This window comes from Xenopus laevis, chromosome 1S, assembly GCF_017654675.1.
Source record: "Xenopus laevis strain J_2021 chromosome 1S, Xenopus_laevis_v10.1, whole genome shotgun sequence".
Classification (NCBI taxonomy): domain Eukaryota; kingdom Metazoa; phylum Chordata; class Amphibia; order Anura; family Pipidae; genus Xenopus; species Xenopus laevis.
The window spans coordinates 75,859,903-75,877,008 of record NC_054372.1 but is presented as its reverse complement, the minus strand read 5'-3'; the positions used below and the strand labels follow the sequence as shown (position 1 = coordinate 75,877,008).

The window sequence follows — 17,106 nt, the reverse complement described above, 5'->3', positions numbered from 1 at the left end:
CAGTGCTTGTTGCTGTCAGCCCTCCTTCTGTGTCACTGTTTGTTACTGTCAGCCCCCCTTCTGTGTCACTGCTTGTTACTGTCAGCCCTCCTTCTGTGTCACTGTTTGTTGCTGTCAGCCCCCCTTTTGTGTCTGTCTTGCTTAGCCCTACCTTCTGTGTCCGACGTGCTTGCTGCTCAATATCTCACCCTCCCTTCGTTCCATGTCCATGTTTGACTCTGCTCTCCGTCCCCGCCTTCTCCTCTGATCTCAGCCAGCCCCACATTCCTTTCTCCTATGCGCTCTGCCTGCCTGCCCGTTCTCGTCTCTCAGCCAGCCCCTGCTGCTCAGAGGAGAAGGGCCTGTTGTGAGAGTGTGGCTGTCTGGAGCGTGTTGTGGCTGCAGCATGACCCGTGTCAGTAAAATAAAGATGGCGGCGCCGGCTGGGCTGCAGCATATGCGCAGCTCTCGCAAGATAGTTGGGAGGTATGCGACAGAGACGGTCCGTGGGGCACATGCGCAGTAGCGCAATCCCACGGACACAGGGACTGGACGCAGAGACACTTGAACTTTATATATAGGATAGGATAGGCCCCTCCTATTCATATTTCAGCCTCTTATTCATGCCAGGGCATGGTTGCTAGGGGAATTAGGACCCTAGCAACCAGACTGCTGAAATGACAAACTGGAGAGCTGCTGAATAAAAAGCTAAATAACTGAAAAACCACAAATAATAAAAACCAATTACAAATTGTCTCAGAATATCCCACTAACAGTTCATTTAAAGGGAGAAGGCTCCTTTAAGCAGGTTATATATACAGGGCCTATCAGACTTTATCATTATCCTCAAGGTTTGGGGGAGCCCTGGAACACAGAGGGGTCAGTGGGGTTCCTGTCAGGTAAGAGGGGCCCTAAACGCGCACTTGCCCGAGGCCCCAGCAGCTCAACCCCCCCCATGATTGAATGGAACGTCCCAGTGACAGGAAGTGAGGCAATTGGAGCGACAGGCCCAGGACTGAGGCTACAGCAGGTGCCAGGGAGTGGGAGGGGCGCGGTTAAAGCGTTGGGAGGGGGTGTATGGGTTGCTAGGGTGGGAGAGCGACTTACTGTGCTAATCTGGGCCCCCATGTTACATGTCAGTCAGACACAAACTCACAGAAGGTCTCAGACTCTCCGCAGCACAGCCACGCCCACTCCGCCATCAAATCCCCGCACCAACCCCTTTCAACAGTTCTCTAGGCACCCACCCAGTCTAAACGCTTTAGTCCCGCCCTCCTCTTCCGTTTGGCGAATCGCTTTACAGGTTTAATTGACAATGAGACCCTCCCAATTCCTGTGCCGCAAATCACGACACATCACTGTCATGCAGACTCCTCCCAATGCTCCTACTGTAGCGCGATGTTATTCGCTAAACATTTGATTAGTCTCTCCCACTCAGCGCTTTTTTTTTATTGGCTACTCGCTATTCCCTCCCACCTCAGTGTGAAGCAGGAACCAAGCTGTCCGTCAAACAGACACGCCCTAAAGTCTTTCAGAGGCGCAAGTTAAGAGGCGGGGGTGTGGCCGGGCTCCTCCCTTCTCGCGGGTTCCTATTGGCTGCGCCATTAGATCGACTGAGTGGCGACCTGGAGCCGAGACTGACGGACACGAACCATGGAGACTAACAGGTGTGTCTGGGACCGGCTCTCTGTGCTGCGACTCTCACTGGCCGCAGGGACTGGAGGTGATATGGGGCCCCTACCTGCTGCTGGCACTGGGGGGACAGGGATTGAGGGGCCCCACTGGGGGGACAGGGATTCAGCTAAAAAACCGGGCGGGTGGCAACACATGCGCCGCACATGCGCAGTAGCGCATTTCCACGGACACAGGGACAGACTGGACGCAGAGACACTTGCACTTTATTATATAGGATAAAGTACCCCCAGTTGCAAAATATGAGGATATTAGAAGTTACCTCGGAGTTCCATGACCTGTTTTTATATGGTCATGAAACGCCTTGGTAACTTATAATATCCTTATAATTTACAAGAGGGGGTGCTTTATTCACTATATATCCCACCACCTTCTACAACAGTCTCTGCAATTTATGGTTCTGACATGAACGTGCCAACATGTCAGCAACACAGATTCTAAATCTCTAGGTTAAATTTAATCCTCTGTAGATATTATTCAGATTATTATATTCTCTGCATAGTCTGGAATAACCTTGACCAATATATAAGGGCTCATGTACAATGCAAGCTTCTTAGTGCCCATGCATAGAACCAGGGCCACTATCCGGGGGCCTAGGTTGTGCCGTATGTTTAAATTCAGGCCTGCAGGTAGAGCAAAGTCCACTGACCCTCAATGAATTAAAAACTTTAAGGTAAATTACACTGCCCCTCAATGTATTATTCTATTTTTGTAATTGTTTGCCTTTTTCTTCTGAATCTTTCCAGCTCTGTAAGGTTACAGATGTTTTGTATTGTTACTTATGTCGTTTTATTACTCACCTTTCTATTCAGGCCCTCCCCTGTTAATATTCATTCTTTTATTCATATCATTGCATGGTTGCTATGATAATTTGGACCCTAGCAACCAGATTAGTGAAATTGCAAACTGGAGAGCTGCTGAATAAAAGGCCAATTAACTCAAAAATAATAAAAAAAATTAATCCAACTGCAAATTGTATCAGAATACCACATTATACCAAAGGTTAATTTAAAGATTAAAAACCCCTTTAGGACACAGGAGGGCACGCATCACGTCCTCCTCATTAAAGTAAAGGGGCTGAGATGCCAAGGAGTACTGTAAATCACAATTTCCTGGGGGCAGTCCAAATTGCAGTAGCTCTTGAGCAATTTCACATTAAAAGCATATCATGGTACTGTTATTCTTTAAGATACCCTTTTCCGCAGTTGCAGCAGCAGAAACACTATAGTAAGGCTAATCACTGCTAAAAATCAGTAGATTATGTACATTTACCAATACCTTTTTTTGTGGCAGGGTTAGGGAAACATGGTTATGGACACTAATCATCTTCATACTCCCAAACTCATATGAAATAGGCAGCTCTGCTTCATCCTCTTTACCAGGGAAATTCCACGTGACTCTTAAAGAGGCTGTCTCTACCACTAGTCACATGGTTGGAGAAGTGAATTATGGGATATGAAGTCTGAACGTTGAGGGAGCTACATGCAAGCTTTACAACATTGTTACAGTGAAACTCACAGTTGGTATGAGCATGGACAAAGAAAACAAGCTTTGGCAAAAGGTACTGTGTAAATGACACAAATATAAATGACTTTCAGAACAAAAGCTTTGCATAACAGTTAGTATTTTGGACATAATTCCCTCCCTGTTTGTGTGGGGGGAGGGGGGGCTGACCAGAAGTACTTAACTGTTACGTGAGGCTTTTGTTCTTCGTTTATGGCAAATTTTCACTTTTGGTTTGTTAACATCCAATTTAGGGAAACATATATTAATGAATACTGCAAGCATGTGTAATGAGTTATTTCTTATGGTGTTAGATGTTGGTAATTTGTTCTGTATAGTTCTGCAATAACTTTTTATCCAGTCAGTGCTGAGTTCAGCGCATTCCCACTGCACTGTGATAAGATATTGGTGAACTACACCAATACTGACAAGAAAGTGTCGATTTTGACATGAGCTAATTTCAGGTTTATGTAGATCAGACATACCTAATTCCACAGATTGAAAGGAACCTATAAAAGCCTGTCGGTGTGCTTGTCTCTCCCCTCCCCCTCACAGTAATGATATGCTTTATCTTGTTCCATTGTTAAATGGTGAATTCTGGGACTTGAAGTCCCTCTGCTTTACAGAGAATCTGTGCATCACCCACTATGATAAGCAGACAGACTTCAAGTCCCAGAATTAATCACTTTACAATGGAACAAAGTGAGGGAAGGGAGTTGCATTACACTTGATGCATAAGGGTAGGACTACATGGGCGTTTTCTGTGTGATCCGATGCGCAAAAACGCAGGTGTCAAGTTGGATGCGACGGAAGTAAGATAAGATATACAAATGTCGGATGGTGTTGCAGCGCCGATCCGACGCGTCACGACTGTCGGATGCAGACGCTGCGTCAACACAGAAAATGCCTGTGTAGCAGGGCCGGAACTAGGGGTAGGCAGAGTAGGCACGTGCCTAGGGCGCCAAGCTGGGGGGCACCAGGCACGTACCTGCTCTGACGCCTACCCCATTGTCCGGTCCTGTCTTTCGCCGACTGCCACAGATAATTTCTTGTGATAGCACTTCTGCGCATGCGCGTCCGAGCGCAGTTTTGCGCATGCGCGTCCAAGCGCAGTTTTGCGCATGCACACTCAGCCGGCGCCGTGCCCAGCCAGGTTGCCTAGGGCGCCTGGCTGGGTTGGCACGGCTCTGCTGTGTAGTCCTACCCTAAGTGATCTTGGGAAATAGCTCATTGAAGTTATCATGGTGTCCTTCAATCTGTAAAATCAGGTATGTTTTTATATAAAACAAAAATACATTTATGATATCTGGTATTACAGATTGTGTTTATGCACCTTTCATATATAAGCCCATCTAAACAGGCATGTTAAAGGACAAGTAGGGGGCCATAACTTTTATTGTGTGGCCTCTAATTTCAGCTGCACAATTAAAGCATACCCTGTGTTTTTTATCAGTCAAACTGCTCCTTGATTGCAGTGTTAAAGCCTGTAACATTGCTTTATAGCTGTATATCCCACCCCTTCTACAACAGTCTCTGCAATCTATGGTTCTGACATGAAAGTGCCAACATGTTGGCAACACAGATTATAAATCGTTAGGTGTAGGTATTATTCAGATTATTATTCTCTGCAGAGTCTGGAATAACCTTAACTAATATATAAGGGCCCATGTACAATGCAAGCTTCTTAGTGCCCATGCATAGAACCAGGGCCCCAATCTGGGGCCATAGGTTGTGAGGAATGTTTAAATTCAGGCCTGCAGGCAGAGCAAATTCCACTGAGCCTCAATGAATTTTTTTTACTATTTATATACATTTTATACAAACTACTGCTAAATTACAGTAACACAATATTGGAATCTATTTGTTTACTTGTGAGCATTAAATGTACATTTAGGCTGGGTCCCTCCACAACTTCATAGGGCCCCTACACTTGCTCAGTTTATGTAACGTATGTATTAAGACCATTTCTAAATATAATCGATTAAAAATTCTGTATTGTTTATGAATTAATCAAGTTGCTCTTCAGAATACTGTCTCACTTAATGCTGTATGCATGCTGAGGTCTGGGTCAAATTTTAATTGACGGGTAGGTCTAAAGTCTTTTAGGGGCTTCCTTTCCTAGTAGATGTTTAGAGCTAATCCAAATAAGCAACTCCAGTACAAACAAAAGCTTACAAAATAACTGTCTCTATACATCCTACCTACATGCAGCAAAACAGGATTTTCATCAGAGACGTTTATTTTAAAGGAGAAGGAACAGTGTAAATACACTTGCTTACTGAACTACTAAGCTTTAATTTCTTACATGATTAAGCCACTTTTCAAGTGCAGCAATGTCCTCTGGTTTGAAGTTGCCATCTTTGAGTTTTCCTCATCACTTCCTTCTGCTGCTGTTCCCTAGTGCGTATTTGCTGAGGTTAGAAAGTGCTCCCCTTCAGAAGCTCGCAGTTAAACACTTTGCCTGTAATAAATTTCAGTGACATACACAGCGCTGTTTGTGTGCCGAGTGTGTTGTGTGTATGTAGACTGCTCCTTTTCAGTGCCACTCGGTTAAACAGCCACAGATCTCTATCTAGAGAGAGGGGGCCTTGCAGGAGTCTGTGTATTTGGAAGGCGGACTTCTAATAACTGTGTTGCAGCACAGTATGCAAATTAGAAAAACCCATGTTTTTTAGAGACTTTCCTTCTCCTTTAAAAGAGCTCTAATGCATCTTCTGGGCAACCCCCCAAAGAATGTTTTAGACCTAAATGTCAATCAAAAACTGACTCCATCTACTGCATGAAGAGAAAAGAAAGAGACAGGTTGCGGAGTATGGGAAAGTGAAGAGTTAATTGGTTATCTCAGCAGAGAACCTATCCTGGTTAGAGTGAGAGATTAAAAGGAGCCAAAAACTCTTCATGTGCAACACAGAGCCTTATGAAAACAGAAGCCTTTTACTTGCCTCATGCAATATACTGACTTAATACCACAAAAGAGATTTTAACTCTCGCATGAGGCACTATGAACCTCTGATTTTATAGCACAGATATGGTCTAATAGTTCAGAGCCATAAATCAAAACTTTCAGACAGCTGGTTTCGATTTTGTTAGATCTCATTAGTGCAAGATATTGGAGCACAGCATAGTGATTAGGACTTATGGAGTAGTGAAGCAGAGAACCTAGCCTGGTTAGGGTGAGACAGGCTAAAATGATCCAAAAAGCCCTTCAAGTGCAAGCTATGCAAGAGACAGTACAGAATATTTAATTAATTTTATTTAGAAAGTTTATTTTTTCAGTGAGTTGAAGCTTGTATCAAATTTTTATTTTTGCGATAGATCCCACTGCACTTAGTGCACTGGAAAGGGACAGGGGCAAACGCCACTAACCCACCCATGAATTAAGAAACTTAAGGTAAACTCCACTGACCCCCCCAATAAACTACGGACTTTATCAGCACACAATTTGTACTATTTATATAGGCTATTACTGACTACTTACAAGTTCTTGGTTCCCATAGCAAGATCATTGGGCCTCTAAACTTACACAATTTACATACTTATGCAGAAATGTATGTACCTTCAATATCGAGCAATGACAGTGCAAAGCAGGGGTAGGATGGAGTGCGAATTCCACTGACAATCCCATGAACTGACTAATTAGCACATTAATTAATTGAACTATTTATATATTATAGAGTAACAATTGTTTAATTCAAGTATTTATATCTCAATATAAAGTATAAAAATAAAAAGTGGCTAAATAGATAGGCTGTGCGAAATAAAAAAAAAAAAAAAAGTTTCTAATATTGTTGGTTAGTCAAAAATGTAATCTATAAAGGCTGGAGTGACTGGATGTGTAATATAATTGCCAGAACACTACTTTCCTGCAACGGTTTGCTTTTGAATCTGACCTTCATGCTAAGGATCAATTGCAAACTCACTAAACAGTTATGTCCCATGGCCCCCTTATAGTCGCTGACTAATTCAGAGTTAGAGAGCTAGGAAGCAGTGTTTTGGCTGTTATGTGAGACATCCAGTCACTCCAGCCTTTAAAGATGACATTTTTGACTAACTAACTATATTAGAAATATTTTATTATTTTGCACAGCCATCTATTTACCCACTTTTTATTTTAACAGGTTCTTTAGTCAGCACTTGTGCCCTCTAGATTGCTTAAATCTGGTGCACATCCAACAGTTTCCACCTCCAACTTGTTACAGCAAATTTTGTATCATGGACCGCATCATTCACGGGTTTCTTTTCTTTAAAATGCCTTTATTGAGACATGGGCTATGACCCAAACAATCGGCAACGTTTTAGACCGCCATCGGTCTTTTATCAAGCCTAGTTTCTAATTCTAATCGACTACTGCTGCACAAATATGGCAGCCCCCTTACAGAGAAACATTGGGGATCAGATAGGTAATGTAAAAGCAATGGCCAAACACTTTTATGGCAAAATTATAAATAGTATGCAAAGATAGTCTTATAATGAATGTGGAAAAAAAAGCTTTGATTTCTGGTGTCGGTAGCTCTTTAAGAGGTTGTGCACCTTTGAGTTAGTTTTTAGTATAATATAGAGTGTGGCATTCTGAGGCAATATGCAGTTGTTTTTAATTTTTTTTTTTTTGTGGTTTTCTAATTATTTAGCTGCTCTCAAGTTTGCAATTTCAGCAATCTGTTAAACAAGAGACAAATATTAAAAGGAGAGGGCCTGTAGAGAAATAAAACGTCTCAATAACAATACATTTGTAGTCTTACAGATTATATACTTTTAGCTGGCGTCATTGACACTCATTTGAAAGCTGGAAAGAGTCAGAAGAATAAAAAATAAATAATGAAGACCAATTGAAAAGTTGCTTGAAATTATTATTTAACGTACTAAATCTTAACCTAAAGGTGAACAACTCCTTTGATTATATGAACATATGAACATGAACTTTTCTACAGGAAAGTGGTGAGTTTGTAACATAGTAACTGTGGTTAGAAAAAAATTTCAACAAGTTCAACTTTTGTCCCTGCAAAACCTACACATTTGTGTAGCACACACAAGGGGGACGGCTAAACATTTTTGAGTATTGTTTGTATGCCTTCTAATTATTTTTGCCTAAGGAAATATGTTGGTGTTTTCAGTGTTTTTATAATAACAAAATAGTGATCTAAGTTTGTATGTAATGAATCATTTAGAATTTCTTGTCTTTCTCTCTTAGGTATTGATTGCTGTGTCAATCAACAAAACTAATGCTCATGTATCCAGCTGATGCGACTTTAAAAATTTCATGAAGCATTGCTAATATTATGTGTAATTTTTGACACAACTAGCTAGCATCCAGATTGCATCTTTTTCCTCATCAAAAAGCTATTTCTACTCTTTCAAGCTGACTTATTTATGAAACTGTCTATATAATATGGAAATTCTTAATTAAAACAGGTTTTTGTGCTACCTGTTACCTCTGAAGAAATGATTTAGAAATAAGCAAAAAAACAAATGGGCAGAGCACCAGTATGTTGATGCGATGCTTTACAGAAAAAGAACATTAACTATAAAGAACAATTCTTACTTGCACACAAGTCTCATATAGAGTCCGATATTCCACGGGCATCAGTATAAAAAGTGGAATATTGTGCAGCAAACTGATTAAAGACGTTGCCACATACAAGTTAAGACGAAAGTGATGGAAGGTAAAACTCTCTGGATCCAGAAGCGGAAGCCAGTTCGAAAGAGAAGCTTGCCTTCAGGCCATAGTCTACTTACGCCAACAAAAAAGAGAGCAAACAGCAGAGAGGATGAAAACATGAAGCTCACCCATGATTCTTTGATTGAGAATTGCTACTGTGATGTTAAAGAAGATACTGCACTACCATCAATAGCAGAGGTAACACAGCATATAGTGCTTTCCTCAAAGTTAGTTGCATGTGCTGGATTTATAACTCTCTTTCCCTCACACCCCCAAGGCAGCACTAACAATGAGAGCTTCTCCCATAGGTAGGAAAAACTCTGCCCAAATATTAGCTTCACCCTATAAAGCTCTCCTCTAAGAAGCCAGTAGTGTTTTTTTCTTACCTAATAGGTCAGGAGTGCAGAGCTGGTTGTGATTTTTTTTATAGCTGCCGGTTATGGTAACCACTAAAGGGGCCACTCTATATGATTGTGCTCACTGGGGAGGCATATACATTTCCTCCTTTGCTATTATAAGGTTGATGAATCCACATCTTCTGTCCTCACCATGGAGTAAATTTAAACATAAAGGCCAAGCCAGGGATCCTGTTTAGGTGACCGTTCAAATCCCAGGCTAAAGTCCTTTAGTTGTGGATAATGCAGTCTTGTCTTGCAATATCCCTTATGGGTCAGATATTGCTCCAAGAGGGTACAGGGCGCCGATCTAATGATTTTGCCCCCTGAATGCAGAAATATTGAGTTCACATGCAGACAGCTTATTAGCTTTACTTGTAAGTTCAACACCTGAATAGGAAAACACATTTTATTGTATACAAAACAATGAAGGCATGGCTGCTGTTTTTAGGTTGCCTTGCACCCAACATTTGGCTAGCTATATTGGCACAGGTGCTTCTGCTGGTATATGGAAGGTAAGACTGGGCCAGCTTGAATAGTTTCAGCCGGTTTAGGATTACCAGATATACTGGCAGTTTGACTTGTATAGCCTTACACCCTTGCCATATGCAAGGATATAAAGGCATGACCCTCATGACTTTTATGTCTTTATAGCCAGTTATCTCATCTTCATAAGTCGCATGTGATTATTGGTTTATAGATATGTATTTTACATATTATGCATATACTTACTTTGTATATATTTTAGAACTAAAGATTACTATATAGTGTTACAGCTAGGCAGAATATGAATACTGTGTATAACTGTGCATAACTCTGCAGCTCATACATGCTGTTACCACAGCTTATTATTTTGCCGCAGCTTCCCTGTATATTAATTCTTTTTACACCTATGTAACTTATCATGGTTACACTGTTTTCTCTCAGTGTATAAATTTGATGGCATTGCTACAGCTCATTACTGCTGTTTTGTTTTTAGTCAGTAAAGTATTTATATTTCTTGCACTTTTGCCATTCGTCACTGCGGTACCTTTAATTATGTTGAAACTACTGATTGTCAACACTATGTTAATAAGTTTCAGACACACTGTATACAACATGGGCAGCTCTTCATTCTACTAGGTGGTTGCTACTGTGTAATAAAGGAGTGAACCTTTATCAATAATACTTGTATTAATTAAAATAAATATATTAATACAAATATACAGGATCATATGATGGTTTATGATAATTACAAGAATAGCCAGTTCTGCACAATCGGGGAGCCCCACAACCTTTGGTTCATCACCCTCAGGTTCCCGATAATCAAGCGATGATCCAAATCCTGGCACCCACTCATGGGTCCGAGGCGAAGCTACCCATGTAAAGTGAAGGTGTGCTTTATAATCAACCGCTAGAGACACCTTTAACCCCAAATGCTGACCTAGGCAATATAGTTAGCTAGCCCAAAATGCTGTCCAATGCAATTTTAAAAGATCAGCAAGAACTTTGTATCTCTTAAACCAAGATTGTTACTCAATCAGAGTCTTGTCTGTTTATTCATTCTTAAAGATGTTTGCTGGCCAACAATGCCTATGTTTGCTATAGAACGTTTGCCCAGCAATATAACTACATCGGGGACATTGGACTCAAATAACTATCCCAAAAGCTTATACTTACTCAAACTTAAGGTTTGATTCACTATAAATCAGACATATATATATTGTAAATCATTAAATCAAATATTCACCGTGCTACATTCCACCCCTTGATTTACAAAATATACTGATAATGGATATAATTGCTGATCGAAATTTGCTCATATATATATATTACTAATAGTTGCTCCCACAACCCCACCAAATAATATTCTGCACACATACCCATTTAACTGTTGCTTATAACAATTTATACAATGAGACTGTGTAATTCTGATTGAAGGACACTTCATTTAGTAAAAGATTAAAGAAATCTCAACTACATCCCAAGTCATAAAATACTTCTGTAATGATTAGTGCCCCATGACAAAATCTATGTCTACGTGCAGACAAATATTTTGGGAAAACATATGACAAGCATCCCTTTTGCTCTTACAGGCTTTCAGCTGCTCAAATACTTTAGCCAAGGGCAGGTTACATTACGGGCTTTACAGTTCACCTAGGTAAACAGTGCTTCTTCAGGAAGCAATATGTTTACTATTCACTGTATCTGCCATGCACTTTATTTCTACCAAGCCTGCCTCCTTATAGAAAACCCGTATTTACACACATGCATTCATTACTTAATGTCAAGGATAGTAATTTTTCAGACACTTTTGAGGTCAGTGATTATGATTATCATATGTCCCTCAAGATCACAAATATAGATAACCAGAGTTTCACAGACTGACTTCATCATTTCTCTATGATTGAAATAAGTGTTTTAAAGTAATAAAAATATAATGTAGCGTTGCCCTGAACTGGTAAAACTGATGTGTTTGCTTAAGAAACACTACTATTGTTTATATAAATAAGCTGCTGTGTAGCAATGGGGGCAACCATTCAAAGGAGAAAAGGCTCAGGTTACACAGCAGATGGCAGATAAGCTCTGTCTGTCTAATGGTGTTATCTGTTATCCATTAGTTAACCTGTGCCATATAGCCGTTTTTCAATTTCCACCATTGCTCCACAGCAACTTGTTTATATGAAGTATAGTAGTGTTTCTGAAGCAAACAGATCAGTTTTACCAGTGCAGAGCAACAGTACATGATATTTTCATTACTTTAAAACACTTAAATTTGTTGGTGTTACTGTTCCTTTAATGCAGCAGTTTACTTCCATGTTAAACATCTATAAAACAAAGGATCAAGGCAGGATCGGTTCTTAGCATTTAAGATCTGTTTTGTCAACTGTTATCAATTTGTTTTATAATTTTGTGAGGAGAAATCATAGTCTCCTGCTCTTAAAACACTATCTTTTGTCAACTTTCTTGATTTTCTGTAAATTTGTCAAGAATAATCAGCAGACTTGGTTTTAAGTATCTGCCACATGTAAGACAAGATAAAAAAACATTTAAACACATAACACATTCATGTGGGCCCACACACACTCAGAAATCCACAAAACAAAAATGTTAAAAACTTGCAAGTTTCACACTTAGGTGTTTTATCATAGTTCTTTAAAAACAAAATAGACGTCTTAAGGGCTGTAGTCAAAAATCTGTGCACTTAAAAATAAAACAAAAGTTTGTCAAAAATAATATGGGATCAGAATTTCTATTTGGAAATTTTTTATGAATGAGCTCATATTTTATACCATATGTTTTTAACTTGGTATTGCCAAATGAAATAACCTTCATAGCATACAACTTTATCTAGTCATATTTTATTTCATTAAAAAAATTATCAAATTTTCAAATCCAAAATTAAAATGTCATCCCAAAACAGAGAAAAGAATTATATTATCTGAACACAAAGATAAGTTTAACATAGCTAACAATTTTAACAAGTTAACATACTTTTATTTCTTCAGTTTCACTACACAACTGATTCCCTTAAGCTGGCCATAGATGCTGAGATTTTTAAAAGATCAGATCCTGATCGTGAGACCACAATCTTCTCAGAACGATCGTACGAATTTATCATCAACTAAAAAGACCAATTTGCCAGGAAAACAAAGGGGAGCTGCCTGCTTTGTTTTTTTTTTAAACTAAAATGGAAGGGGACAGAAAACAGCTGCAATCCTGTTTTGACAAACAGAAAAAAAAAAAAAAAAACTTTTAGAAAACACATTCTGCCTTCCTATCATCTAATCTCCTGGATCCTCTCCTTATGTTATATATATATATATATATATGTGTGTGTGTGTGTGTATATATATATATATATATATATATATATGTATGTATATATATATATGTATGTATATATATATATATGTATGTGTATATATATATATATGTATGTATATATATATATATATATATGTATGTATATATATATATATATATATATATGTATATATATATATATATGTATGTAGCACGGTGAATATTTGATTTAATATATATATATATATATATATATATATATATATATATATATATATATATATATATATATATATATATATATATATATATATATACTGAACTAAACAAATTAACCCAGCACTATCATTATACAACTTTAAGGAACAATTGGATTAAAGAGAATTTATCTGAATTTGGCAAAAAGAGACACTTTTGGTTACATGGTTTGTACAAAGTATGCATAAGCTGATGCGCCCCGCCAAGGCAGTGTCCATGCATCAGTCCTACCTAAGTGAAAAAGGGTATTTTCTTTGGAGGAGAAAGACCATACCAAAGACCAAAGACCATACGTTTTTTTATATATATATATATATATATATATATATATATATATATATATATATATATTAAATCAAATATTCACCGTGCTACATACTGTAACATAGTAAGTTAGGTTGAAAGGCAAAGAACCCCATCTGAAGCCTCTCCAGTTTGCCTTAGAGGGGCACTGGATCATCTTGTACTATGAGCTATCTTACATATAACCCTGTATTCCCTCACTTGCTAAAAAGCCACCCAACCCCTTTTTAAAGCTATCTAATGTATCAGCCTGTATGATTGATTCAGGGAAAGAATTCCACATTTCACAGCTCTCACTGTAAAAAACCCCTTCCGAATATTTAGGTGGAACCTCTTTTCTTCTAATCGGAACCGGCGACCTTATGTCAGCTGGAAAGACCTACTGGTAAATAAAGCATTAGAGAGATTATTATATTATATTTATACATGGTTATATAGTGAATAGTGTACCCCCTCTTGTAAAATATAAGGATATTATAAGTTACCGAGGAGTTTCATGACCATATAAAAACACGAGGACGTAGGCCGAGTGTTTTTATACAGGTCATGGAACTCCGAGGTGACTTCTAATATCCTTATATTTTGCTACTGGGGGTAGTTTATTTATTATAATACACAAGTTTCAGTTGAGTCATGTGACAGAAATGACATCAGAACTCACCGTTTATAACTGATGACAACATAAGGATATAATTTGCAGGATAATCATGGCTTTTGTATATTATATATGTATATATAAATATATATACAGGTATGGGACCTATTATCCAGAATGCTTGGGACCTGGGTCTTTCTGTAATTTGGATCTTCACACCTTAAGACTACTAGAAAATCATGTAAACATTAAATAAACCCAATAGACTGGTTTTGCTTCCAATACGGATTAATTATATCTTAGTTTGGATCAAGTATAAGGTACTGTTTTATTATTACAGAGAAAAAGGAAATAATCTTTAAAAATTTGGATTATTTAATTATAATGGAGTCTATGGGAGACGGCCTTTCCGTTAATCAGAACTTTCTGGATAACGGGTTTCCGGATAACGGTCCCATACCTGTATATCATATATGTGTACATGATTATCATAATACCCCTTAAGCGCCACTTTTCGTGAACATCCCCAATTTGGCCAGTCTTTATTTATAGCTAAGATTGTCCATACCTTTTACCAGCTTAGTCCCCCTTCTCTGGACCCTCTCTAATTCAATAATGTGTCCTCAGTGTCCGATCCTGTAGCCAGTTTCCTATCCATGTGCAGATATCCTCATTAAGCACAACAGCTCTTAAAGGGGTTGTTCACCTTCAATGTCCAAATCTTATGAAACCACTAAAAATGCTCTCAAAGTGTTAGAAAATCCATTTGCCATCAAAAAAAGTAAAAAGGTAATTGTAAAAGTTAGTTTATATACCATTTAAATCTGTCCTTCTCCTGTCTCTCTGATCAGTTTTCTGAAGGATGGGAGTGGCCTGTTTTAAACCTGCACTTCCTAAATGATTACATCCTCACTCTCAGGCTTTGCCCTTACTTGGTTCTTATTGGACATTGATACTGCCTTCCCCTTGTAATTCATTGATTGCTTGTGCACTTGTAAGCAGTCACATAATTCAAAGGCCATTGGTTAATTTCTCCCTTTCATTGGCTGCTATCTTGTGTGCATTACTTGAGTCTCAAAAAGACCCATCATATCCCAAATCTAACACACTTTTACTATGCAAATAAGCATATACATTAATGGACATGTAAACTCTATAAACCCTTACCATGTCATTAAATTGGGCACATATTCCCCACACAAAATACATCATTGTCTCTGTATTGGGTCAGGTAGCATCTGTAACCCCTCCGTTAGCCTGCACTGTAGTGTTTTCCTGAATGCAAGATCTGCTTCAACCAGGTGGCCATTTTCTATCGGCTACATCATCATTTATATTTGCATATCCAGCCGCGCCTGATGACCTTGCTCAGAAGTTTTTTTTTGGTAATGTAAATTAAGTATGCGTAATTCTATTCACTCATACATGTAACCCCACTCAATCATATGCATAATACCACTCACTCATGCATAATTCCACTCCTACATGTAACTAAACTCACTCACATGCGTAATCCCACTCACTCATATGCATAATCCCACTCACTCATATGCATAATCCCACTCACTCATGCATAATCCCACTCCTACATGTAACCCCCACTCACTCATATGAATAATCACACTCCTACATGTAACCCCACTCACTCATATGCATAATCCCACCCCTACATGTAACCCCACTCACTCATATGCATAATCCCACTCCTACATGTAACCCCACTTACTCATGCATAATACAACTCATACATTTATTCCCACTCACTCATATATGTAATCCCACTCACTTATATGCATAAACCCACTCATACATATGCATAATCTCATTAATACATGTAATCCCACTAATACATGTAATCCCACTCACTCATACATGCTTGTAACTCTATACAGAGGCAGAAGAAGCCACCAATGCAGAGAGAAGTGCAAATCTGATCAATATTGTTCCTAGTACATTCTGGGCAGATAGGGCCCTTGCCTGCCAGCATATACAGTGTGTGTGCTTGGCAAACAAAGTGTTGAAGTACATGGCTCCACTGAACTGCAAACGCAGGTAGTACGGTATTCTTTGGGGGGAAGCAGGTCTTTGCACTTTGCTTTGGAGTGCAGAGATTTGCTGCATTTTTTTTAGTTCAGAGAAGGATGCAAATACAAAACACAAAAGTGATCTACCATGTTTTTTGCATGCACAGTACATAATGCTCCTGCAATGTATCTACTGCAAATGTACAATACTAGAACAGGGGACACTTGGGAGGAAGAATGAGAATGGTGCTGTAGTACCTATCATTACACAGTAACCTTGGGCTATAGGCGTACAAGGCCAGTATATGTAATGGGTGAAGTACATGTGTGCACATTTTATCCTGTCAGAGGGTAATCAAAACAGCAAGTGGATCAGGTGCATGTGGATGTGCATGCTTATTTGGGGTTTTTCAGTCTGATTATTTACAAGGCACTTTTCTCGTTGCCCGCAGACTATACATAGCAGGTTGGAGATTATATAGTGAATAAAGTACCCCCTCTTGTAAAATATAAGGATATTATAAGTTACTGAGGAGTTTCATGACCATATAAAAACACAAGGCCGGGGTAACTTCTAATATCCTCATATTTTGCAACTGGGGGTACTTTATTTATTATAATACACAAGTTTCAGTGAGTCGTGAGAAATGACATCAGAACTCACCGTTTATAAGTGATGACATCAGAACTCATCATTTATAAGGATATAATTTACAAGATATTTATGGCTTTTGTGTATTATAGTGAAATAACTTGACGATCTTTAGATAATTTAAATCATTGAGATGTACAAGCAAATGACGCTGCTTACATTTGCCCATATACCACAATCTCTGGAAGGTAATTTGATATATTTGTGTTGATTTAACTTGGACTCCAGTCCTTAGGAGGGATATAAATGAGCTGCAGAGAGTG

At 38.8% G+C, this 17,106-nt stretch overlaps 1 protein-coding gene across 6 annotated transcripts in view; it reads left to right on the top strand.

The window, feature by feature from the left end:
• Window positions 1-1,090: 1,090 nt before the first annotated feature.
• The window catches only part of helq.S (helicase, POLQ like S homeolog), a 289,002-nt gene continuing 272,986 nt past the window's right edge, over window positions 1,091-17,106 (top strand). For 3 of the 6 annotated variants that reach the window (XM_041579746.1, XM_041579751.1, XM_041579748.1), the window contains exons 1-3: window positions 1,093-1,646; window positions 2,965-3,232; window positions 8,363-9,028. In XM_041579746.1, coding sequence (XP_041435680.1) covers window positions 8,828-9,028 — 201 coding nt within the window. In that variant the 5' untranslated portion in view covers window positions 1,093-1,646; window positions 2,965-3,232; window positions 8,363-8,827. Of the gene's footprint in view, window positions 1,647-2,964; window positions 3,233-8,362; window positions 9,029-17,106 lie in introns of all 6 variants that reach the window. The other 3 variants (XM_041579750.1, XM_041579749.1, XM_041579745.1) reach the window with 3 other exon arrangements.